This window comes from Bubalus kerabau, chromosome X (genome assembly GCF_029407905.1).
Source record: "Bubalus kerabau isolate K-KA32 ecotype Philippines breed swamp buffalo chromosome X, PCC_UOA_SB_1v2, whole genome shotgun sequence".
NCBI lineage: Eukaryota > Metazoa > Chordata > Mammalia > Artiodactyla > Bovidae > Bubalus > Bubalus kerabau.
The window spans coordinates 132732577-132760063 of NC_073647.1; the positions used below are offsets into that span (position 1 = coordinate 132732577).

The following is a 27487-nucleotide window of genomic DNA, read 5'->3' on the forward strand; positions in this document are numbered from 1 at the left end:
GAATATCAAATATTACCCATCAACCCCTGAATCATGCTATTCAAAGTGCTTAAATCTACACTAAAAATAGAACAAAAAATGTACTCCCAATGCAGCTAAATTAACACCTATGGATGCCTAAAATATGACTGTGGTCTGAATACTTCCTCTACATTTATTCCACACTTCCATCGTGCATTTAAAAAAATTAAAAACAAAAACAAACAAAGAAATAAACCAGGCCATTGTCATGTTTACAGTTTTCTGAGCACTGGGGGAATCTGGAATCCAGTCCAGTGAGGTCACTGCTACCAGTCCCTGACAGGTGTCCATATTATAAACAATGGCCTTCTTGAATTCTGAAAATAACCCAATGTGCAAAGCTGACCTTAAAGTTTATGTGTCCTTGCAGCTTCAGTTCTGGTTTGTGAAAACGTGACACAGGTCCAAGGGGAGCACGGGAATAAAAAGAACAGATTGTGGACAAGGACCCAGGCAAGTTGTCAGGGAAATAAGCATTTTTTTTTTTTTTTTTTAGCAAATAAAAACCAATGCACATCCTAAAGCTCCTTTACCTTGTCACACAAACATGAGATATTCGCAGCTTTACAAAATTCTTATAATCATCTCTCATACATTTGCAATTCAATTTTACCCTCACCAGTGAACTCTACTGAAGTTTACATTTTTGTGTGTGGCCAACTCATACCTTAGTATTGTGACCAAAACTGTAGAATTGTTTTCTCATTATATGGTGGTAGCAATAAACCAAACATACAGTAGTCACTACACAAGCCCACGGACAATGGCTGGAATGGAAGTTCCTACACTGAATCACTAAAGTAATGCATAAGTTCTATTATCAGTGTTTTCATCACATCGATTTTTTTTAAAAACTAAAAGCTACTTAGGTAATATTTCCCTTTAGCAATTTTGCCCTCTGCAAGTTCCCTTAGGATTGATTTTGTATCATTTTCAACATGAATATGTATTAGCTACTTATGTCATTGATTTCAAACATAAAGCTAAATGGTAAGAGATGAATTTCCTGGGAGCATCAGCTTTCTGTTTTTGACAGAATTATACAGTTAAAATAAAACTAATTCTTTATACAGTAAAATTATTTTAAATACTTTCTCATCTAATTTAAAAACTATTTTGTGTAAATAATGTTTATTTTGAAAATACTGATTTCTGTTGGTATTCATATGTTTGACCTCCTGAGTTCTTATATAAACACTTTGAGATTAATAAGTGTTGCTTATGTTCACAAACTGAAACCAAACACTTGATTCTGATTATAGCACTGAAAATTAAATACAGTGAAGTAACATTTAAATACAAGGGGACCCCATAATAAGTTTCACAGATTTGCACTGACTCTTTAGAAAATAACATTTCTATAATACAAGGTGACAAAACATATTTCGATGACACATCCTGTCCTTCCCTTTGGTTTGGAAGCCTTCAATGTAAATTTCATTTTGACTTGTGTTGATTCACCCTTTTGAGTTAACTTGCCTGGCATTTGCACATAATCTCATTTGCAGAAAATCATAGAGGGAAAAGAGGAAGTAGAATAGTAAACAAAAACAGCCACAAACACATTCATGCCTTTCCAGGAAGTGATCAAATATAGGGCTTGATTTTTTTGTTTTGTTTTTTGTTTGTTTGTTTTTTTTTTGTTTTTTTGTTTTTGTTTTTGTTTCTTTTGTTTTGTTCTGTGTTTATATATATATATATATATATATTTATATAAGGGTACATCAACTCATTTAAAAAACGGAAACAACACACTCTCCCCCATTTTCATGCCCTTGATCTTCTCTTCTTAGCACTCTGTAGTGGTCACTGTAAAGTGACTAGCACACTTTTGGGTCTGGAGTGTATTCTGACGAGCAGTGAATTAAATGTTAAGACAGTTAGACCCCACCCCCCTACCCCTTCTCAGAGTTTACACGTCATGCCGACATTAGAAGGGTAGAGGTGGGGAATGAGGTGGGACAAGGAAGAGATTCAGGGCTCTGATTGGTGGGGCCCTCCTATGAGCAAGTGTTCTCATTTTTTTTCCCGAGTGGCAATGCTGGCATTCGTTGCACTGCTTTCTGAAGGCCCACATGGCCCTGCTGATCCTAGGTAGAACCCAAGAGAGGATCCGGTGCTCCTTGTCCCATCGGATAGATTTGTCCAAGCACCCCAAGGAAATGTTAAAAGCAAAACAAAAATCAAGGAAAGGAAATAAAAACCCATTCTAAAACTAAACTAATGAAGCAAAAAAGGGTTTTCTATCTATACATAAGTCTCTTCTTTAAAAAAAGGTAAATTTACAAATTCCAATGACATATAAAACAAAGTCAAAAAATGTAATGGTAAGAGACATGGTAAAACAGGAAGACACTGATGCTACAAAGAAATTGCAAAAAACATATGTACAAGACCCTGTTTTTCCTCATGTTCTAGAGATTGTAATGCATGTTTTTGTTTTTGTTTTTTAAACAGCAGCAGTCGAGGATTTAGTTCCAGGCACTGGACTGCAGACTCTACTCAAACTCCCAGGGACGGGGTGTCCCTTGCTTTTCTGTCACCAGATCACACTGGATATACTGGTCTCCCGTGGCAACAGCGGCAGGATGGCACTGTTTGTGTGGGCCTCGTCTGGATTCTGCTCCCTGCTCGATTTTGTCTGTGGCCGCTGCCCGTTGATGAGTGTCATAGGGATGTTACAATAGGTATGCTGATTGCCTATGGAGGTAAGAGGCAGGGTGCCAGTAGGAGGTACGTCATACTCGTAGCTTCGGTAGTAGTGTTTCTGACGCATTTGTGAATGGTAAGTGTTGTGAAAGGTGGATCGGAGATCTGGATGGGCAGTGGCTAGAGCTGTGGAGGTGGCGGCAGCCATGGAGATGGCTGAGACAGTCTGCAGCTCCCCAAAAGGCCCCTGCTCACTAACATCTAAAGCCTGCTCATGTGTAATGGGTTCTATCCTCTTAAAAGGCATTTCGTATTGTAAACGTTTCCAGAACTTAGAGTTCAACTTGTTGCATTTTGGTCCATGCCACTTAATAACGGTCAGGAGCTTGATGGTGTGCTTGAGGGCCTCCACCTCCTGGTAGTTCATAATTCCTCGTAGTTCACTGCACTCGATGAGTATCACTTTAATTTCTCCAGTCACAAGCATGTTTCGAAGTCTGGTCTCCAGCTCAAAGATGCTCCAGCCTCTTCTGACTACGTAATTTGGGGTCATGACAATAATCAGCCGCTTGCTCTGATCTACACACCTTGCCACATCTTCAATGTATGCTACAACAGAGAAAAGGGTTTATCAGAATAAGTATACCTGTGGTGGATTCATTTTGATATTTGGCAAAACTAATACAATTATGTAAAATTTAAAAATAAAAAAAAAAAGAATAAGTAAATTGAACATTTGGTCCAGAAAGCCCCAATGGATTCTCTTTCACACAGGAAAATGAGAATTGTTGGTTGTTAGGTAAACCCTTGAGAAGATGAAAATAGCCAATGATCACTTAGAATAGAGGATGGGGCTTTTGCTTCTCTCAGTGATTGAAATATTTTCCCAGGTACAAATCTCTCATTTGGTTTTTTTTAAATGTCAAGGCTCATAATATGAGACGCTTTATAGAATAGTGGAAGTGGCTTCCTCAGGGGTATCAAAACTTATTTTTCATTTGAACATATCATGCCATTTCTTTCTTGAGAAACTGACAGATGTAGAAGAAGCAAAAGTTAAAATTTTGTCTAAAAATGATGACTACACAGACAGATACAAGGACACGTACACTCTTAAATGAAAACATGAACTTACTTCCAGTTGGGATTAAATCTCTATCTGGTATAAACAACTTATATCCATAATGCTTTTCAAGCATATCAGGAAGGATTTCAAGAGCAAAGCGTTCTTCTTCCCCAGTCTCTTGATTCCACTGGTCAGGATCCACTTTGGTATATGATAAGTATGCATCATAATCTTTATTATCTGTCAAGAACATTACAGAGTAAAGCTGAAGTCACTACTCTACAAAGAAAGCAATAGGACATGAGAACAATCACCTTATTTCATAAGTATCTCCAAATGTCCCACTTCTCGGAGACCAGAGGAAGAAGTTTTTATTAATTTTCATTAATAATTCAATAATGCCAAGTATCATGGAATGAATTTGGGGGTATAAAGGAGTTATATTTTGTTGTTATTAAGACAGTAGGAGAAAAATTAATGAAAACAGCAATGAAATGTTAACATTAAACATTTTTGATACACAGATCATAGAGAATTTTGACAGCTTATAATAGCCACATATTTAGATAATATGTCCTTATTCTACATAATTGTACATTTCACCTAATCCTTCCTTTGATGATTTTACCCTGTTGAAAAGAAAGAAAGAAAATTGAAATTGGCTTGGCTGGCTTGAGGAATGGTTTTTAGGTTGTGTGCATTGTGCTGATTTTCTTTTGGGGAAAAGATAAAACAAAACGTGGAATAATTAATTTTTCTTTGAGAGCTGGTTCTTGGAGTTCAGTATTAAGACTATTAATATGCTGAATTATTATAGAAAAACATATTGTTTTCCTGATCTTCACTTATCTTACATGTAAATTACTGCCTAATTTTATTTCATTATGTTAATCAGTTTGATTGAAAGAATCAAAAATTATAATACAAATGAATTAAACAGTTCTAAAATTTGATTTCTTTCCTCATTCTTCTCCATTTTTACATGAGAACCCTTCAAATATTTGATGACTACTATTGTACATTATCTTTATCTTAGTGTAAACATCCCAAAATTCTCATTTGTTTTTTCTTAGAACAAGAAGTCATTGATCTTCTTCTGCAGAATCTCATCTGTCAATTTCCTTTTCAGAGTGTGATATCAGGATTCATAATTCACCTCAATTCTAAATACTATCAGTAGGCTGTGTCTATCAATATCAATATGCTTAGGTCTCTTTTGTGCTTCCTTGATGATTGTCATTGTATTATTTGATTATTAGATCAAGTTGAGTTGAAACACTCCTATATTTCAGAACAAAAAGATCTTGGCATTTGGTATAAAAAATTGAAAATATTTGGGGTATAAAATATCAAAGATAGAGGGGCATCCATGACTTGCTCTGGGTGGCTCTGGGACACTCCTTTTGACTTCAAAGACACTAAAACTCACTTCTGAAGGTACATATGTATGTTCATTTAGTAGTCTGATAATCCTGAACTACCTAGAAGTCATTCTATAGCTTGTTATGGAAAACTCAGAGAACTGTTTACTTCATTTAAAGTTAACACAGGCATATAAGAAACTAGCAACTCTACTATAGGATCCCTGGGGAAATAAAAAACCTTAAGCTATGGAAAACTTTTTAAAAGCAACTTTCAGGTAATAAAAAAAAGTAATCATCCCATTCATGTCATATTTGGGTATTTGGCATTTTCTTTATTCTTTAAGCAGGATATAGTTTTACATAGTAATTCAATTTTCACAAAAATGATAATTATATTTATTATACCATGTCTTTTCAGATAGGCCAGTGGTCTATAGTGGTACCACTTTGTTGACGTAAATACTTGACTAAGAAATAATAGAAAATAGCACACAATAAAGCTACAATATAATACCAGTTAATATTTAATTAAAATGTCCATTTATTAGATAATCACATGCCATATCTATGAGATAAAATCTTCCTTCACAATATGAATCAGTAACTTCCAGTCTAGTAGAAGACATAGACAAGTCCACAATCTATTTCCAGAGGATAAATATGTTGCAAAGAATAGTACAAGCGTTATGGGCCAATGGGAGGACTCTTGAAGCCAGATTGAAGATTGCAGAATGATTTCATGCATATACTGTTCTTTTTCTGGGATTATTTCTCTTCTAATTTTTTACAAAGTACTATAAAGTACTGAAGTTTGCCCAAATCTGGGATGGGTAATGACTAGATCCTCATTTTTCACCTTTTGTCTTGTATAGGCTCAAAAGCATTTGAAAACCAGATCAATATGAACACCCAAGAGAACAGCGCACTTATGACCACATGTAAACAACTGGTCCACCAATACTAGTAAGTTCCAGATGGATGTCACTTTTGCTTACATGACACTGTTTCTGGTTCTCCTGCCTCATCCATGGACATCTCTCTTCCAATTCATAAATGCTATCATTTCTTAAGATGTTTCCTGTGGCCTGTTTCATTTGTCTCTCAGCCTATGTTCCCTTAAAAATCTCTTTTTCTCCCATTACATCAACAACCACGTCTATGTAGATGTCTCCCTAACTTAGATGTCCAATCTTGTCTTCTTTCTCATGAACCAGTAACCTGGACATTCAACATGTTCACAACCAAACAAACTTTCCACCTCAAGCTTTGTTCTTCATGTTTTATTTCACTTAAATTTTAGTAACATAAGAATCTCACGTCTATAGTCTTTAAATGTCAGATGCATGTTCCATTTATCTCTTTACATTATCAATAATCTCACAGCCATTCACTGGTAAAAATCCTTTGGATTGTTTCCGTCCAGGGTGAGGTCCTACTCTCTCCTCAGCTGCTATAATTATATTTTATTGGGTCTTTCCTCTCTGTTTCCTTATTCTTCTGCCCCATCCCACATAGAATCAGAAAATTTATTTTTTAAAACCTCACAACTGATTACATTTATGGTAGCTTGAAAAATACTTATGGCTACCCATTGTCAAAAAGCCAGCAGCTATCTCTGCAGTTGGTTTCCTTTCAATTTGACTCTGATATCTTTGAGTTGAAGGTGATCTCTTTTACCACATATTAGATTATTGTGCTCACATCTTATCTTCTTTCTTTGACCACAAGATCCTTGATTCAGATATATGACTAGGGATTAGTAGATGCTCAAACATATCTGCTGATTAAATGAATGAATGGCCTCTCGTTTGGGTATCACGTGACATATATCTATGGCTAATGGAGAGATTTTCTCAAGATTTGGGCCATTTCCTAGGAGAGGTGGCTTTGGTGATACATACTCCAAGTTGCCTGGACTCCTCAAGCAATTACTAGGAGTGACAGGGTCAAAGTTTAGCAAAGTTTCTTTGGAATAATCTTGAACTGTATTTTCTTATTGTGACTCATTGAAGGCTCAGAGTCCTTGTAAGCTTCTCTGAAAAAGTGGTTTTCATACTTAAGCATGAATGGCAACAATTTGGAAGACTTGCTAAATTACAGACTGATAGGCCCCACCTCTGGAGTTTTCAATTCAGAATATCTAGAATAGGTCCTTAGAATTGGAATTTATAGAAAACTCTCAAGTGATAACTGATACCAGCCCAGGGACAACACTTTGAGAAACTTTGCTTTACAACAGAGTATAGGTACTCCAGGCATAGGTATTGGAGCTTCCCAGGTAGCTCAAATGGTAAAGAATCTGCCTGTGATGCAGGAGACCTGGGTTCAATCCCTGGGTTGCGAAGATCCCCTGGAGAAGGGAATAGCAACCCACTCCAGTTTTCTTGCCTGGAGAATCCCATGGACAGAGGAGCCTGGTGGGCTACAGTCCATGGGGTTGCAAAGAGTCGGATATGACTGAGTGACCAACACTTTCACTTTCATAGGTACTCCAAGGTCTCAAAGGTATCAAAGAAGTGCAGTCAGCTGCCAGGTAACTGATCAAAAGTATCACAAAGCCTACACACTGCAGCCTCAGCTCCATGATAAGGGGACTTGATACTTACTAAGTATGTACTCTATTTTACCTAGAAATAAGATGAAAATCCACACTTTCATCAAAAAGGGGATAAATTCGTACCTACACTGATATAGTCAGTAACCATATTAAGATTAAATGAACCCCAGGAATAGGTACTGTGGTCTCAGTCAGTTTTCTATCTCTTTATGTCATCTGGATGAGTTTGCAAGATTTAAGCTAATATCCCCTAGGTAAAAAGGAGATGTTCACATGGAGGTTATTCTGGTAAGAAATAGAACTAAAAGGCCCCTTGCAAGCAGCTACAGCAGCATCCTTTCTCAAATCAATGGACACTTGATTGATATCTAATTTCTCTCCCCAGAGTCTATGTCAGTGCAGTACTGGGCTAGGCATTTATTTACCAACAGAAGCAAACTCCTGATTTGAAAATTATCAGACTGAAAATACCATGTCATATATCATGCTAAATGTAATAACATTTACTGAGTCAAAAACATATGGATTCTAAGGTTTCTGCTTTCTTCTCAGTTACCTGCTGAGTCAGAGTCATGGGAAATATCTCTTAGATATTTTTTATGTCTGTAAGAATGCATATTGACTAATCTTAATGTGTATAAGAAATTGAAAATGTGAGATTTTTTATAGTCATAGAAAAAAACAAAATTATGCTAAGATTTTTAAAGGATAGGACTGTGATCTTTCAAATTCAACTTAAGTTTATAAATAGCTGAAAATGAATTAAATGTCACAGAAGGATAGTACCACAATCTATATCTTATTCTGAACTTTATTCTGTAAATTTTATTTTCTGTAATTTAAACCCTCAAGTATAATTCTGTTGACTGCAGAGATGGAAAGCAGTTGACATACACACCTTTTCTAATAATATTTATAGGTTCTAATATAGTCATTGGTTTACTCTTTCCATGATTTTCAAGAGATTCTCACTGTAATGTCCCACAAAAAAAGAAAAATAGGAATGAAGTCATCAAGATGGTCAAATAAGATATCATTTGCATGTATCCTCTCTTCTGCAGCACAGAGCCAGTCCTGTCCACCCAAGGACCCATCCAATGACCAGGTATTAGCCCTCCCAGTGACCTGGTGGGAGCCATACCCATCCACACTCCTGGTAGTAGGTCCACCGACTGAAGACACAACTGTGGATCCTGAAGTGAAAACCTATCCAAGTGCTATACTACTGAACAAGGTTCTAGAGGTATTCCTATCCACCCAGAGACCAGATAGGACCCATATGAACCTGAGCTCCAACCCAGTATGATTAGGTTTCTGGAAGTAATTGCACTGGCCTGGGGAACAGACAGAAGAACTTTACGTGCTAAAGTCAGTCTTTAAATATTAGAAGAGATATTTGCTCTTTCAAATGTACAGACACCAATGCAAGGATACATGGATCACAAAGAATCAGGCAAATATGGTATCACCTAAGGAGATGGCTGGATGGCATCACTGACTTGATGGACGTGAGTCTGAGTGAACTCCGGGAGTTGGTGATGGACAGGGAGGCCTGGCGTGCTGCAATTCATGGGGTCGCAAAGAGTCAGACACGACTGAGCAACTGAACTGAACTGAACTGAAGGAAAGTAATAATGTGCCAGTAACCAACACCTAAGAAATGGAGGTCTACAACTTGTGAGATAAAAAAGTAAAAATAATCATCTTAAAGAAAATCAGCGAAAATAAATACAGACAGTTTAACAAAGTCAGGAAAATAATGCATGAATAAAACGTGAAAGTCATGAAGTTGTGTCCAACTCTTTATGATCCCATGGACTATGCAGTCCATGGAATTCTCCAGGCCAGAATACTGGAGTGGGTAATTGTTCCCTTCTCCAGGGGATCTTCCATTTAATAAAGAAACAGAAACCATAAAGAAGAACCAGACAGAAATTCTCAAGCTAGTAACCACTTTGGCTGGTGAATTCTACCAAATATTTAAAGAAGAATTAACACAATCCTTTGCAAACTCTTCCAAGGAAAAAATAAAAGAGGAGGGAACACATCCAAATGAATTTTATGATGCCAGCATTATCCTGATACAAAAACCAGTTAAGAATACTACAAGAAAACTACAAGTCAATATCCCTAATGAATACAGATACAGAAATTCTCAACAAAATACTAGCAAACCAAATTCAACTGTACCTTAAACAGATAATATAACATGATCAAGTGGGATTTATTCCTGGGATGCAAGGATGGATCAACATGTGCAAATCAATAAATGTGGTATGCCACATTAATAGAATGAGGAATAAAAATCATATGATCCTGTCAATAGATTCAGAAAAAAGGATGTGACAAAACAGTTTATAACTTCATTATAAAAGCTCTCAAAAAGTTGGGTAGAGAAAGAAAATGCTTCAACATAATAAAGGCTAGGGGACTTCCCTGGAAGTCCAGTGGTTAAGACTCTGTGCTCCTAATGCAGGGGGCACAGGTTTGATCCCTGGCCAGGGAACCAAAGATCCCACATGACACATGGTGCGGCCAAAAAAATATGAACATAAAATATGAACACAGTATAATATTGTTTTGTAAAATATTATTCAGCCATAAAAATGAAGGAAACCTATTTTATTTGGGTGGGCCTTGAGGGCATTATGCTTAAGCGAAACAAGTCAGACAGAGAAAGACAAATATTGAATGATCTCACTTGCAATGTGGAATTGCAAAAGCTGAACTAATGGAAAAAGAGAGTAGAATGGTGGTTGTCAGGGGCTGGGAGTGGGGACATGCTGGTCAAAATAAATAAACTTCCAGCTATAAGAAGAATAATTTCTAGGGATACATAGAAACCTTGGTTAACAATACTGTATTATATACTTGAGTGTGGCAGAGAGTAGATCTTAAATGTTCTCACTACAAAAAGAAATATTTATGTGCGGTGATGGATATGTTAGGTAATGTTATTGTGGCAATCATTTCACAATGTATATATGTGTCAAATTGTCACATTGTACATCTTGAACCTATACAATGTTATATGTCAATTATATCTCAATAACGCTGGGGGTAAAAAGAGAAACAAAAAATACCAAACCTAATCAATTAACTAGCTGCTTTGTTACTTTAAGTCAAACAACTAGTCCAGTAGAATTTTCTCCTTCAAGTTACTGAATCAACTACTATGTTTTATAAAAAGATATATTTGAGGAGAAAAAAGCTTGGACTCTGGAGTGTGAAGAAATAGAAATACAAATTAAAAACATTATTAAGAAATTTTGATGAGAGAAGGAAAATATAGACTGTGTATCAGGAATAAAAAAAGTGGTTTATAAAAATGATAAACATTCTTCTTTTTGACATGTGAGAGGATATTAGTCAGTTCTCTTTAGAAGGACTGAGAAGCCGAAGAATCTATGGATTGTTTTTTTTTTTTTTAGAACAATAGAGCTTTTAAGAAAATGTAGAATGAAGACTCCCTTATCAAGATGAAGGTGGTGGCTATATTGAATGTGCACTAGGAAAGAGATTTACTGATAATATAAATGGCTTGAGATTGACATTCAGGTCTTTGGGAGTTTTTAACCTTTAAATACCTATTGAATAGTTGTCAGATGTTATTGGCAGGGGGCCATTTCTTTTTAAAATTTATTTTCAAATATTTATAAGTCACATATGTGAAACTGACTAGTGACAGAGGCTATTATTCAACAAATGGATTACCAAAATGAGACTGGGGTAGGGTTCCATGATAAACTGTGTATTTCAATTTAAAGATGATTTTCTACATTTGCATGTAGTACATTAGCAGAGAATTATGTGATCATTAACAACTAGCATTGATATACTTTGAATAAATAAGAGATTTTTAAAAATTAAGTCTTTCTTGTATTTCAGACTTGACCGTCATATGTTTTCTTACATTTCCAACTAATAATTTTTCATTTAAAACATCGGCAGAAATAGATCTTTGAATAAAAAGCATTATGCACATATTAATATTTTGATTTTGTGATTACTGAATGTTTTAATAAATTCCACATTTCACATCAATTCAGCCAGGGCAGCCTCTGACCATTATATTCTAAAATGAATCTGCTTGATTTTTACAGTTTGAAAATTTAACAATATTGTTCTAGTTTACATGTTTGATTACTTGGTACTCTTCTGGACTATTTGATTCCATAGGACCTTGAATACTGAAATGTGTCACTAATTAAAATATCTACGATATGATACAGTGAAGGAAAAAAACAGCAGCTGAGCTTAAATTCAGACTGCCATTAATTTTATTTTACTCATTTGTGACTTCATTTCCAGATCTATAAAATTGCAGCTCCCTAAAGAATATGTCTGTGAAGAAAGCTGAGCACTGAAGAATTTATGCTTTTGAACTGTGGTGTTGGAGAAGACTCTTGAGAGTCCCTTGGACTGCAAGGAGATCCAACCAGTCCATTCTAAAGGAGATCAGTCCTGGGTGTTCATTGGAAGGACTGATGCTGAAGCTGAAACTCCAATACTTTGACCACCTCATGCAAAGAGTTGACTCATTGGAAAAGACCCTGATGCTGGGAGGGATTGGGGGCAGGAGGAGAAGGGGACGACAGAGGATGAGATGGCTGGATGACATCACCGACTCGATGGACGTGAGTTTGAGTAAACTCCGGGAGTTGGTGATGGACAGGAAGGCCTGGCGTGCTGCGATTCATGGGGTCGCAAAGAGTCAGACACGACTGAGCGACTGGACTGAACTGAACTGAACTGAACTGAAAGAATATGTCTGGGATTAAATGAGTCTCCACCATACAGTGAAATGCTTGGCCCAAAGCAAGTATTCAGTAGATATTAGTTTCTTTCCTTTGAATCCTTAAGAGGACAATGGGCAGCGTAGATGGCAAAAGTCTTAATTAGGAGGGTAACACCATATTTGCTTGGGTTTATTTCTGTGTTCTCATTCTATCCCATTGGTCTACTCGTCTTTTTATGCCAGTATATATATATACTGTGTGGAGTAACACAGTATATATATATATATATATATATATATATATATATATATAGAGTGTGGAAAACAGTGTATATATATATATACACTCTCTCTCTCTCTCTCTCTATATATATATATATATACACTCTCTCTCTATATATATATATAGAGTGTGGAAAACAGTGTATATATATATATATACACACACACACACACATACTGTTTTAAGTGCGAAAGTGAAGTAAAGTCACTCAGTCATGTCTGACTCTTTGTGACCCCATGGACTGTAGCTAACCAGGCTCCTCTGTCCATGGGATTTTCCAGGCAAGAGTACTGGAGTGGGTTGCCATTTCCTTCTCCAGAGGATCTTCCTGACCCAGGGATCGAACCCAGGTCTCCCGCATTGTAGGCAGACGTTTTACCATCTGAGCATGAAGTGTGATAACTCCTGCTTTATTCTTTCTCAGGATTTCTTTGGCTCTTTAGGGTCTTTCATGCTTCCATATTAATTTTAGTAGTGTATTTTCTACTTCTATAAAAAATGCATCTGGACCCTTGATAGGGATTGCATTGCATCTACAGAAGGCTTTTGCTAGAATTGCCATTTTAACAGAATTAATTTTTTTCAATCCATGAACACAGGATACCTTTCCACTTGTTTGTGTCTTCTGCAATTTCTTTCATCAATGCTTTGTAGTTTTGAAACTTAAACTCATGGAAAAAAGACCAAACTTATAGTTATCAGAGGTGGAGGGTAGAAGAGGGAAAATTGGAGGAAAGTGGTCAAAAGTTACAAATTTCTAGTTATAAAATAAGTAAGTACTATGGATATAATGTACAGCATGACTATACCTAACACTGCTGTTTAATATAAAGGAAAGTTGTTAATAGAGAGTAAATCCTATGAGTTCTCATCACAAGGAGAATTTTTGTCCTTTTTTTCTTTCTTTTATTTTTATTGTATCTATATGAGAAGATGGATATTAGCTGAGCCTATTATGGTACTTTTTTCACAATACATGTAATTCAAACCATTAGGTTATATGCCTTGAACTTGCAAATAATGTATGTCAATTATTTCTCAATAAAACTAGGGAAAAAAAAGAAAAAAGAGGGTAAGAGTTGGCAGCATACTATAGAGAACATGAGATTTGGAGTAAAAAGGCTTGATCCCTATAACTTAGCTTACGATTTTGAGTAAGGTATACATGAAAATCAGCTATATTGGCTTCTCCTTCTGAAACTCAAAAACACAGTCTAGATCATTCACGTGTAGGCAAATTATCTAATTACCACCACCAAAAAATACCCCCAAACAAACAAAAAACCCGAGGGTGTTTCTAAATGATTTTACGGAAGTACTGTGTGTCACAGAAGACAATGTTTCATCATGAGGACAATGATTCCTGGAACACTTAATAGTAACCTTATAATTGAAGAAGAATGAAAAATAAATTCTATGACATAAGACTGTATAGATACCAATTTATTTCAAATGCTTTAAATGGAGCAGTTCTTCACATTTTCCAGGGTCAGTGGGTAGAGATTACGAAAGATTGCTCTGACTCACTTTGTCCAATATCTGTAATAATTCTTAAAGTAGAACTAGCAGAGATCTCTTTCTTTATCTTTAAAATAGGAATCATATTAGTTATTATAGTCTTTGCATAAGCTTGCCCTGCCAAGCCCTGCCATCATTATGAATAAGCACATCCCTCAAGTCCCATACACAGGAGATAAAAGCTAAAGAAAGCACTTTATAATCTGAGAAAAACAAACAAAAAGTAGATTAACCCTGTCTAGCACAAGATCCACCCCGCCAAATGAAGTCTTCAGCTTGTTCCCATAAGTTATACCTTAATGAAATCTCACATAGTACTTTACTGACATCTACCAAAACAATCATCAGTGTAAGACAGCTTACTCTTTGCTGTTTTCTTTTATTCATAGACTATAACATTATAATCTTGGTTTTCTTTAAATATCTGTTATATTTTTTTATTTGTAGAGTCAATTCTAAAATCTAGACATCCTTGAAAGATTTTTGGAACAATTCTTTTATTCATGACTCTGAGCCTTTTGTTCCCATAAATAAACAAATGTGGTATGGAATCTTGAATTCATAATGCTGTACAAGTAGTAAGTATTTACTAGTAAGTGCTCATCATTCAAAGTGAAAGAGCTATAAAAATGATGTGCCTGAGTGCCATTTTAGTATAGATGAAGGGGAAAATGACTACATCTTGGGATCATGAGGGGAATCTCTGTAAGTTAGGGAGAAACATTAGCTGTATATGAAAGAGGAAAAGAGAAGGGAGGGAGAAGAGACAAGAAGGAAGGAAAGAAAGAAGGATGGCCTATCTTTACACAAGCATTTAAACAGAGTGGAAGGGAATCCCAGTCAGAGGCATGTAGGGGCAAATTAGTCTGATGTCATTGGGATAACAGTATTTTCTTTGTAAATATTCTGGCAAATATGGTGAGACATCATATTAGTGTATATTCAGCTCTAGAGACAGTAGGTTGCCTTTATCAGGATGGTCAGCTAGCATTTAATTAGAATAAGGGAACACTCTAGAGCCACTACAAACACTTCAACTATCATTATTTCTGATCAAAAGTAGATGCTTCATAAATTAGCACAATGGATATTAGAAATCAAGTTTCACTGCTAAAATTAGTGACTTTTTTACTAAGTATAGTGGATTTTGGAAATGGACCCTCAATGTTGAAATCAGTGCTACTTAAGACATATGCCCAAGAAATCATGAACAAAATGAAAAGACAGCTAATAGAATGGGATAAAATATTTGCAAATGATGCAATTGACAAGGGATTAACTTCCAAAATATCCAAAGAGCTCATAGAGCTCAATAAAAAAAAAAACAAACAAACAATGAATGATTCAATCATAAAATGGGCAGAAGACTTGATGGATATTTCTCCAAAGAAGACATACAGATGGTTAACAGGTACATGAAAAAATTCTCAACATTAGTAATTATTAGAAAAATGCAAACCAAAACTACAAAGAGATACCACCTCCCACCTGTCAGAATGGCCATCATTTAAAAAAATCTACAAATAACCAATGCTGGAGAGAGTGTGGAAAACAGTAACCCTCCTACACTGTTGTGGGGAATGTGGTACAGCTACTGTGGAGAACAGTATGGAGGCTCCTTAAAAAACTGAAAACAGAATTACCCTATGATCCAGCATTCCCACTCCTGGGTATATATCCAGAGAAAACTCTCATTCAAAAAGATACATGCACACCAGAGTTCACTGCAGTACTACTGACAATAGCCAAGACATGGAAGTAACCTAAAAGTCCATTGACAGATAAATGGACAAGGAATATGTCCACATACACATACATGCATACAATGGAATATTACTCAGCCATAAAAAGGGTGAAATAATACCATTTGCAGCAACATGGATGGATCTAGAGATTATCATACTAAATGAAGTAAGCCAGACAGAAAAATACAAATACCATATGATATCATTTACGTGTGGAATCTAAAAAGAATACAGATGAAGTTATTTACAGAACAGGAATAGATCCAGAGATAGAAAACAAACTTAGGGTTATGTGAAAGTGGGGGAGGGATAAATTAAGAGTTTGCAATTAACATACATGCTCTACTATATATAAAATAGACAAACAACAAGGATTTACTGTATAGCATAAAGGGAGTACATCAAGACTGTATATTATCACCCTGCTTATTTAACTTATATGCAGAGTACATCATGAGAAATGCTGGGCTGGAAGAAGCACAAGCTGGAATCAAGATTGCTGGGAGAAATATCAATAACCTCAGATACGCAGATGAGACCACCCTTATGGCAGAAAGTGAAGAGGAACTAAAAAGCCTCTTGATGAAAGTGAAAGAGGAGACTGAAAAAAGTTGGCTTAAAGCTCAACATTCAGAAAATGAAGATCATGGCATCTGGTCCTATCATCTCATGGGAAATAGATGGGGAAACAGTGGAAACAGTGTCAGACTTTATTTTTTGGGGTTCCAAAACCACTGCAGATGGTACCTGCAGCCATGAAATTAAAAAACGCTTACTCCTTGGAAGAAAAGTTATGACCAACCTAGATAGCATATTCAAAAGCAGAGACATTACTTTGCCAACAAAGGTCCGTCTAGTCAAGGCTATGGTTTTTCCTGTGGTCATGTATGGATGTGAGAGTTGGACTGTAAAGAAAGCTGAGTGCCAGAGAATTGATGATTTTGAACTGTGGTGTTGGAGAAGACTCTTGAGAGTCCCTTGGACTGCAAGGAGATCCAATCAGTCCATTCTGAAGGAGATCAGCCCTGGGTGTTCTTTGGAAGGACTGATGCTAAAGCTGAAACTCCAGTACTTTGGCCACCTCATGCGAAGAGTTGACTCATTGGAAAAGACCCTGATGCTGGGAGGGATTGGGGGCAGGAGGAAGAGGGGACGATAGAGGATGAGATGGCTGGATGGCATCACCGACTCGATGGACGTGAGTTTGAGTGAACTCCGGGAGATGGTAATGGACAGGGAAGCCTGGCGTGCTGCGATTCATGGGGTCTCGAGGAGTCAGACACGACTGAGCTACTGAACTGAACTGAACTGATAGGGAACTATAATGAATATTTTGGAAGAACCTATGAGGGAAAAAAAAATCTGAAAGAGAATAAATATATTTATGTGTGTATATACATATACACATGAAAGTAGAAAGTGAAAGTGAAGTTGCTCAGTTGTGTCCAACTCTTTGCGACCAGTGGACTGTAGCCTACCAAGGTCCTCTGTCCATGGGATTCTCCAGGCAAGAGTACTGGAGTGGGTTGCCATTTCCTTCTCCAGGGGATCTTCCCGATCCAGGGATTGAACCCAGGTCTCCCACATTGCAGGCAGACCCTTTAACCTCTGCGCCACCAGGGAAGCCCCATATAAAACTGAATCACTTTGCCATACACCTGAAAGTAATACAACATTGTAAATCAACTATACTTCAACAAAAAAAAGACATGAGTAACTTAACATCATTTAGAGACACATCCCACTCCTCAGATGTCTAGTGGGGCCAGAGACCTTTCCACTTAGGCAAAGTGTTTCAGACTTGATTCCCAATGGTCCTGTGTCCTAATGAAGAATATTCCTTTTGGGTTTCTCATACATCCAAATTTATTTCAGAAAGAATTTTAAAAGTTATATGTAATAGAAAAGACAGTAAATATTAGAGAAATTTTTGAAAAAATATAGATATAACATCTCAAATTATAATGCCCTACAATGTTGTTTTCATGTCTGAATAGTACCTTTCAGTTCTTATCAACATGGACACATAGCTCTCTTCAAAGCTGATCATCATAGTATACAAATCTTTTTATATTCTGCTTTTCATTGAATACCATGACAGTTTCCTGTATCATACATAGTTCCCAGTTGATGAAGAATATTCTTAGACATCATTAGATGGTTAGCCTAATCCTGACACTGGGATTGTCACATGTGCCTCAGGGGCAAGGTTTTTTTGGGAACTCTCACAAACATTCATGTGACACAGAGTTGGATCTTCTTCAAGTTGATAGGATAGGTTAAATGTTTGTATATTAAGAAATGTATATGCAGCAGAATTTGTCCAAATTTTCTTTCAGTATTTTCTGGAATCAAGGTGGTAGAGTAGTAATTAATCTTCCCCTACCCCTAACCATTAGAGTTAGCTCATTTACTAAAGGGACCTGAGAATTATGGGTAACTGCATTGTCTTGGGCCCATTCTCAATAGCTGTGTTTGTCCAAAGACCAGCATCTCATTCTAACTGGGAACTATGTATGATCAGATTCTATGGGGTTGGCAAGGCTACACATGTTTAGTTGGGTTACCCTGTTACAGCAGGTGCTTTCTGAGCTAAGAAAGCTTTCTGCTCTGGCAGGAAGAAATATCAATAATCATAACCAGGAGAAGTATCAATAATCTCAGATATGCAGATGACACCACCCTTATGGCAGAAAGTGAAGAACTAAAGAGCCTCTTGATGAAAGTGAAAGAGGAGAGTGAAAAAGTTGGCTTTAAACTCAACATTCAGAAAACTAAGATCATGGCATCTAGTCCCATCACTTCATGGCAAATAGATGGGGAAACAGTGGAAACAGTGACAGACTTTATTTTTGGGGCTCCAAAATCACTGCAGATGGTGACTGCAGCCATGAAATTAAAAGATGCTTGCTTCTTGGAAGAAAAGTTATGACCAACCTACACAGCATATTAAAAAGAAGAGACATTATTTTGGCAATGAAGGTCCGTCTAATGAAAGCTATGGTTTTTCCAGTACTCATGTATGGATGTGAGTTGGGCTATAAAGAAAGCTGAGCACCAAAGAATTGATGCTTTTGAACTGTGGTATTGGAGAAGACTCTTGAGAGTCCCTTGGACAGCAAGGAGATCCAACCAGTCCATCCTAAAGGAAATCAGTAGTCCTGAATATTCATTGGAAGGACTGATGTTGAAGCTGAAACTCTAATACTTTGGCCACCTGATGTGAAGAACTGACTCATTTGAAAAGACCCTGATGCTGGGAAAGATTGAAGGTGGGAGGAGAAGGGGACGACAGAGGATGAGATGGCTGGATGGCATCACCGACTCAATGGACATGGGTTTGGGTGGACTCCAGGAGATGGTGATGGATAGGGAGGGCTGGCGTGCTGTGGTTCATGGGGTCACAAAGAGTCAGACATGACTGAGTGACTGAACTGAATGTTCACTATATTCTGAAGAACTATCATCTTCTAAGACACTATTATATATGTCATCCAGATGATCAGAGAAAGTATCTGCATAAAATTCACTGAAAAGTCCTTTACTTAAAATTTTGTGAAGTGGCATTTTTGAAAGTTTTATGGTAATAAACTTGCATTTATAATACACAGAAGGTTGGGATAAAAACTGAACAGAGCAAAATATGAATGATAACAGCAGTCGTAAGTTGTATAATGAACCCTTGATTAACTTAAAGCTCTAAAAACTATGCACAGCCATGTTAATTGTATCACTCTGTATAAAAATGTATTGATATATCTCTGGTCAGTAATGCTTGGGTAACAAAAGATGTGTTAATATGTCTCTTGTTAATAATGTGTTAGCTGATCATGATAACTAATTGGAAATGGCAGATGGAGAGGAAGTGAAGCAAATGAAGTAAAGAATGATACAGAGAATTGAGATGTAAAACGGAAAATGGTAAGGAATGAGTGTGGGGGGATGGGTGATGCAAAAGCTGGCCTTGGTTCCTGTCATAGTGTAAAAACACCAAAAGGTTATGAGAAAATGAAAATAAAACAAGAGAACTTGGAGAAAGACATTTAAGAGTAATTCATACATTCGTACATAAATGCAACTGTAGACAGGGTTGTACATATGATCCAAAAAGGTGGTGCTGCAGAATTAAAAGAGAAATGCTAAGGCCTGTGTCTAGGGAAAACATTACAATGTAAGGTTGTGTAGAAGGGTACAAAGACTGATGTGACAAAACCAAGAGAGCAAAGCATCAATATGTTTCATCTTGGAAAAATAGAATCTTTCTTATACAGAACTGATACAGTCAGATAATGCCCATTGTAAAGACTTGAAAGGAACTGAATGTGTCCAGATGCCAAACAGTCCATCTCCTAGTCTGATACAGTGATGGATATTAGGAAAATTTGGGGATTTAGACTGGGTTTCAATTCTGTCTTTCTGGTTGTGTGATTCTCTGAGTATCAATAAAATAGTCAAATATAACAATAAAATAGTAATTTAATACATACTTAAGAAATGGTCAGTGAATCTGTTATTAACAATCACTGTAATACTGCTGCTGCTACTGCTGCTAAGTTGCTTCAGTCGTGTCCAACTCTGTGCGACCCTATAGATGGCAGCCCACCAGGCTCCCCTGTCCCTGGGATTCTCCAGGCAGGAACATTGGAATGGGTTGCCATTTCCTTCTCCATTGCATGAAAGTGAAAAGTGAAAGTGAAGTCGCTCAGTTGTGTCTGACTCTGTGCAACCCCATAGACGGCAGCCCACCAGGCTCCCCCATCCATGGGATTCTCCAGGCAAGAACACTGGACTGGGTTGCCATTTCCTTCTCCAATGCATGAAAGTGAAAAGTGAAAGTGAAGTCGCTCAGTCGTGTCTGACTCTGTGCAACCCCATAGACGGCAGCCCACCAGGCTCTTCCATCCATGGGATTTTCCAGGCAAGAGTACTGGAGTGGGGTGCCATTGCCTTCTCCATCAACACTGCAATAGTAGATATTTATTCAATTATAACAATGTGTAGAAGAATCCAAGGAGATGCAACTAAAGTTCAGTAACATCTAAACTCTAAACATCTAAATCTTAACTCTAAACATCTAAACTTAAATCCCTTACGATTATACAGTGTAAGTGACAAATAGATTCAAGGGATTATATCTCATAGACAGAGTGCCTGAAGAACTATGGACAGAGGTTCATGACTTTGTACAAGAGGCAGTGATCAAGACCATCCCCAAGACAAACAAATGCTAATGCATATATATGGAATTTAGAAAGATGGTAACAGTAACCCTGTGTACGAGACAGCAAAAGAGACACTGACGTATAGAACAGTCTTATGGACTCTGTGGGAGAGGGAGAGGGTGGGAAGATTTGGGAGAATGGCATTGAAACATGTAAAATATCATGTATGAAACGAGTTGCCAGTCCAGGTTCGATGCACGATACTGGATGCTTGGGGCTGGTGCACTGGGACGACCCAGAGGGATGGTATGGGGAGGGAGGAGGGAGGAGGGTTCAGGATGGGGAACACATGTATACCTGTGGCGGATTCATTTTGATATTTGGCAAAACTAATACAATTATATAAAGTTTAAAAATAAAATAAAATTAAAAAAAAAGAAAAGAAAAACAAATGCAAAAAGGCAAAATGGCTGTCTGAGGAGGCCTTACAAATAGCTGAGAAAAGAAGAGAAACTAAAGGCAAAGGAGAAAAGGAAAGATGTACCCATTTGAATGCAAAGTTTCAAAGAATAGAAAGGAGTGATAAGAAAGTCTTTCTCAATGGTCAATGCAAAGAAATAGAGGAAAATAATAGAATGGGAAAGACTAGAGATCTCTTCAAGAAACTTAGAGATACCAAGGGAACATTTCATGCAAAGATGGGCACAATAAAGGACAGAAATGGTATGGACCTAACAGAAGCAGAAGATATTAAGAACAGGTGGCAAGAATGCACAGAAGAACTATACAAAAAATATCTTCATGACCCAGATAACCACGATGGTGTGATCATTCACCTAGAGCCAGACATTCTGTAATGTGAAGTCAAGTGGGCCTTAGGAAGCATCACTATGAACAAAGCTAGTGGAGGTGATGGAATTCCAGCTGAGCTATTTCAAATCCTAAAAGATGATGCTGTGAAAGTGCTGCCCTCAATATGTCAGCAAATTTGGAAAACTCAGCAGCAGCCATAGGACTGGAAAAGGTCAGTTTTCATTCCAATCACAAAGAAAGGCAATGCCAAAGAATGCTCAAACTACCACACAATTGCACTCATCTCATATGCTAGCAAAGTAATGCTCAAAATGCTCCAAGCCAGGCTTCAACAGTACATGAACTGTGAACTTCCAGATGTTCAAACTGGATTTAGAAAAGGCAGAGGAACCAGAGATCAAATTGCCAACATCTGCTGGATCATGGAAAAAGCAAGAGAGTTCCAATAAAAACATCTACTTCTGCTTTTGACTATGCCAAAGCCTTTGACTGTGTGGATCACAACAAACTATGGAAAATTCTGAAAGAGATGGGAATACCAGACCACCTTACCTGCCTCCTGAGAAACCTGTATGCAGGTCAAGAAGCAACAGCTAGCACTGGACATGGAACAAAAGACTGGTTCCAAATTGGGAAAGGAGTATGTCAAGGCTGTATATTGTCACCCTGCTTTTTTAACTTATATGCAGAGTACATCATGAGAAACACTGGGCAGGATGAAGCACAAGCTGGAATCAAGATTTCTGGGAGAACTATCAATAACCTCAGACATGCCAATGACATCATCCTTATGGCAGAAAGTGAAGAAGAACTAAAGAGCCTCTTGATGAAAGTGAAAGAGGAGAGTGAAAAAGTTGGCTTAAAGCTCAACATTCAGAAAAACAAAGATCATGGCATCCGGTCCCATTACTTCATGGCAAATAGATGGGGAACAATGGAAACAGTGAGAGACTATTTTTTGCGGCTCCAAAATCACTGCAGATGGTGACTGCAGCCATGAAATTAAATTATGCTGCTCGTTGGAAGAAAAGCTATGACCAACCTAGACAGCATATTAAAAAGAAGAGACATTACTTTTCCAACAAAGGTCTGTCTAGTGAAAGCTATGGTTTTTCCAGTAGTCATGTATGGATGTGAGAGTTGGACTATAAAGAAACCTGAGCACCAAGGAATTGATGCTTTTGAACTGTGGTGTTGGAGAAGACTCTTGAGAGTCCCTTGGGCAGCAAGGAGATTCATCCAGTCCATCCTAAAGGAAATTAGTCCTGAATATTCATTGGAAGGACCGATGTTGAAGCTGAAACTCCAATTCTGTGGCCAACTGATGTGAAGAACTGACTCACTTGAAAAGACCCTGATGGTGGGAAAGATTGAATGTGGGAGGAGAAGGGGATGACAGAGGATGAGTAGGTTGAATGGTATCACGGACTTTATGGACATGAGTTTCAGTAAGCTCTGGAAGTTGCTGATGGACAGGGAAGCCTGGCATGTCGTAGACCATGAGCTCACAAAGAGGCGGACATGACTGAGCTACTGCACTGAACTGAAACTCTTTAGAATTTTCTACCATTCAGAATGTGACAAAAAATTATACCGGGAATTTATCATTTGTGTGAAATCCTTCATATCATTCAGAACAAAAATTATGTCCAAAATAAGGTTAATAGATAAAATGAGACTTGTTTAGGTAATATCTTTTCAAATAACTTCTACTGTGTTAATTGTGCAAATAACAGCAGGTCTTGAAGTTATGCTGAACATATCAAATTTTTAAAAGGCTAAAAATAACAAGGGCTCAGTGTTCAATCAAATAAATGCTTTGAAAATAGACCTATATTCAAATCCCATCTTGGCCACTTACAATAATACTAGTGGCATCTTCTTTAACTCTGGGAGCCTCAGTTGCTTTATCAGTAAAAGAGAGATTATACTATTGACCTGAGTTTTTCTGAGGTTTACCAAAAATGACTTTAAGAAGGCCTAGTACTCAGCTTGATTCTCATTCAACAATTACTCTGACATTGGCAATTTTCTCATATCTCTTTGAAGCAGTAGCAAAAAACTTAATAATCTGTATGAATGGGCAAGAAAGTTAGAAACAAAGAATAAATAGGCTAATCAGTACTTTAAAATGAGAAAAAAGCAGTCTTGCTGTAGCACAGATTTCACTGTAATGGAAAGGGGAGAAGGCTACAGAGAGGAGTGTTGCTGCTGCTGCTGCTGCTAAGTCGCTTCAGTCGTGTCCGACTCTGTGTGACCCCATAGACGGCCGCCCACCAGGCTCTCCCGTCCCTGGGATTCTCCAGGCAAGAACACTGGAGTGGGTTGCCATTTCCTTCTCCAATGCATGAAAGAGAAAAGTGAAAGTGAAGTCGCTCAGTCGTATCTGACTCATAGCGACCCCATGGACTGCAGCCTGTCAGGCTCCTCCGTCCATGGGATTTTCCAGGCAGGAGTACTGGAGTGGGGTGCCATTGCCTTCTCCGAGAGGAGTGTTAAGGATGCTGAATAAATTGCTCCTCTTCACAAGTCTGACAGCCTACACTCTACCTGTGACTTATTCCAGAGGCCTGTGGAAATGTGGTAACATGGGCAATTGTTTCATTTTCCTTTGTAATGGTAAGTGAAAAATGGATAGTCAATAAAAAGAGATTATGAAAATGATCAAGAAATCCTAATCGTATGTACTGTTTATTGTCACTTCACATATGCTTCCTATGTTGCAAATTAATGTTATATATGAATCACTTTCAAATGACCAAAAAAGGAAAAAAAACAAAACAAAACTTTAGTCCACTAATGGGCAGTTTATGAAGCTCAATTTTAACGACTCCAAATTCTTCTTAGATTGTAAACATATTTATGACTGACCAGAGGCAAATAATAATAATGATTCTATGAAAACAATATTTACTTACCCAGTTGGAGCACAAGTATTAGATTTATTATTATGAAAACAACGTGTTTGTGCACTTCCCTCTCTGTGGGTCCCCACTTGGAATAAAAATTAGCCTGTCCAAATAAAGCTAAATAAACAGGGTTGAAAGACTGCTGGATGAATTTTAAAATACTTAGTACTGTTTATTATAACTGATCAGGCTAAACAAGAGACAAATTAAGATTCACTTCAAACCACTGAGCTGTGGAGCATGATTAAAAGAGACACTCCTTACCCATACAGGAGTAAAGCTGGACTTTCAGTACTGATTACAAGGTGAGAGAAATGAACAATCTGATAACACTGTAGTCAGTGTTTGTAATTCAGAAGTGCTCTTTGGAACACCATTCTAAAAACGGTAGGTGTTGCTTTCCAATTTTCAGAGGATAATACCTATTGGCTCCAAAGCATCACACATAGCGTTCCATATAAAAGATGAATTTACAAACTGAACATTGAAAGACTCTAAGAGATGTTGCAAATGGTTATTCAGGTAACTTTTCTTTCCTTCAACAAAACAAAAGCAGGAAACAAATATGAATAGAAAGAACATTACAAGAAGGGACTCAGCTTACCTCCATCTAGCTCCTCAGCCCCAAAATGATTCCTGTAGAAGAGCATGATTTCTATCTTGTAACATTTGTAGATGGTCACCAAACAAACAAGCAACAGAAGGATAGCACCAAGCCCTCCAGCAAGTTCAACTGTATACATCAGCTCTAGAAAAAAAAAATTACCAGAGGGAATTATATTCACATACAAAATCATAAATTCAACTTGATTTCACACTTTTGTGGATGAGATCAGATGTGGGTAATGGATTGACACAATCCCTTTCCTTTCTGCAGTAGAATGTAACCTCTTGATAACTTTCTAGCTGTTTCCTTGGTAACCTGATAAGGTGGTATGTGTTACTGTGTTGCTAAGCAACATTGCTTATGGTAAGAATGAACCTACATTGGTAGGTTGCATTTGGACTGATTTGTAAATACCTGATTGGAAACTATAATTTGGGGCTTGCTAGAGTGAAAGTGACTCTTACACATAAACCTGTTCTTGTGGGAATCCTGCAAGGTATGCTGGAGTTGATAAAAGAAATACTGGTTCCTCTGGAGACGAAGTTTTAAGCCAGGATGGTTTCTGAACTCACCCAATCTGAATCTTAATCTTTCCCACCTCAGCTATCACCCGGAGGTTGGGGCTGAGGAGAAATGAGGGGTGAACAGCACAGTTCCTGAAGGGCAGTGTGGAGTGTCGCATAGTTTGAGTGGACCACCTAATGAATACTGTCTGCTGGCTCCTGCCAGAAGCACTAACACTTGTCTTTCTCAACAGAGTGGTGCCAACATGGCTGACCGCAGTCTTGGAGGCTAAGTGCTAACTTGGGATTAAGAACTAGGCTCCCTAGTGGATGTCACACTGGACTATATGGTCATATTTTCCTTTCACTAAGCTCTTGAATGGGCTTCCCAGGTGGCTCAGTTGTAAATAATTGGCCTGCCCAGTGCAGGAGATGCTGGTTTGGTCCCGGGGTCAGGAATATTCACTGGAGAAGGAAATGGCAACCCACTCCAGTGTTCTTGCCTGGGAAATCCCATGGACAGAGGAACCTGGTGGGCTACAGTCCATGGGGTCACAAAAGAGTCAGTCAGGACTTAGCGACTAAACAGCAGGAACAGAGCTAAATATTTTTTTCTTATCCTTTCTTTCCCCTTTGACTTGGTATGTTACTACATTCTATCCAACAGAGTAACTTTCTTGCCACTGATTACAAGTAATTTTATTGCCTCTGTATACAAGTGCTCTTATTCCTATAAATGTCCATACAACATAAAAAATGATCAGACAATTTTAGAGATAAAACATTCACTTCTTTTTTCTCCTTCAGAGCTCATGCACAATGTAACAAATTCAATGATACTGGTATTTAAACATTAGGCCACAATGCACAGATTTTGAAGTCCACTTTAGTGAAATGCTAGTTAAACTGCCTGTGTATGTATTTTGACCTTGATCATCATAGTCCAAATATTACTGATGGGTTGTTATTGTTCCTTGCAGTTGACAGCTACCTTGAAAAGTACTAGTTTCCTTAATTACCACTAAAGATAACTATTCCTGAAATTATGGCCCTAAAGTAATGGTATTTTCAATTCTGTAATTTACAATTCACCAAAGGGTTATCTAACTCTGTAATAGTCGATGTAGTCTTAGATTGAGAATTTTAAAAGAATCTATGGTTTTGCAGTGACAACTACTCTTGGCTTCTAAGATCACTCTTGAAATCTTACTAAGGGGGTGAAATCATCATGGGTGCAATGCAGTATCAGTGATAAATAATCTGAAAAGTATGGCCATAATTTTCTCACAAGGACATTTTTGTATTTGTGTGTATGTTTGCATGTGATGTCACTTATCCTGTGATGATTACAGGAAAAAAAAAAACAAAACAAAACCTCAGCCATATTTCTTCTTATCTAGTCATTAATTTCTAATTCAACAGTTGAATAAAAAGATACATATAACTAGTGTTTAATCAAGTGTAGCTTTCTGCTTTTATTAAAATTAAATAGGATGCAGAAGAAAAACTTACAAAAAGTGATTGGAATTTATGAATTTAAGAAAGAAAAAAT

At 37.4% G+C, this 27487-nt stretch overlaps 1 protein-coding gene across 1 annotated transcript in view; it reads right to left on the reverse strand.

Moving 5' to 3' along the window:
• Positions 1 to 1723: 1723 nt before the first annotated feature.
• The window catches only part of IL1RAPL1 (interleukin 1 receptor accessory protein like 1), a 699337-nt gene continuing 673573 nt past the window's right edge, over positions 1724 to 27487 (reverse strand). The window contains exons 8-10 of the mRNA XM_055563026.1: positions 25430 to 25573; positions 3806 to 3976; positions 1724 to 3279 (exon numbers count right to left, since the gene is read on the reverse strand). Of these exons, the coding sequence (XP_055419001.1) occupies positions 2561 to 3279; positions 3806 to 3976; positions 25430 to 25573 (1034 nt within the window). The 3' untranslated portion in view covers positions 1724 to 2560. The remainder of the gene's footprint in view (positions 3280 to 3805; positions 3977 to 25429; positions 25574 to 27487) is intronic.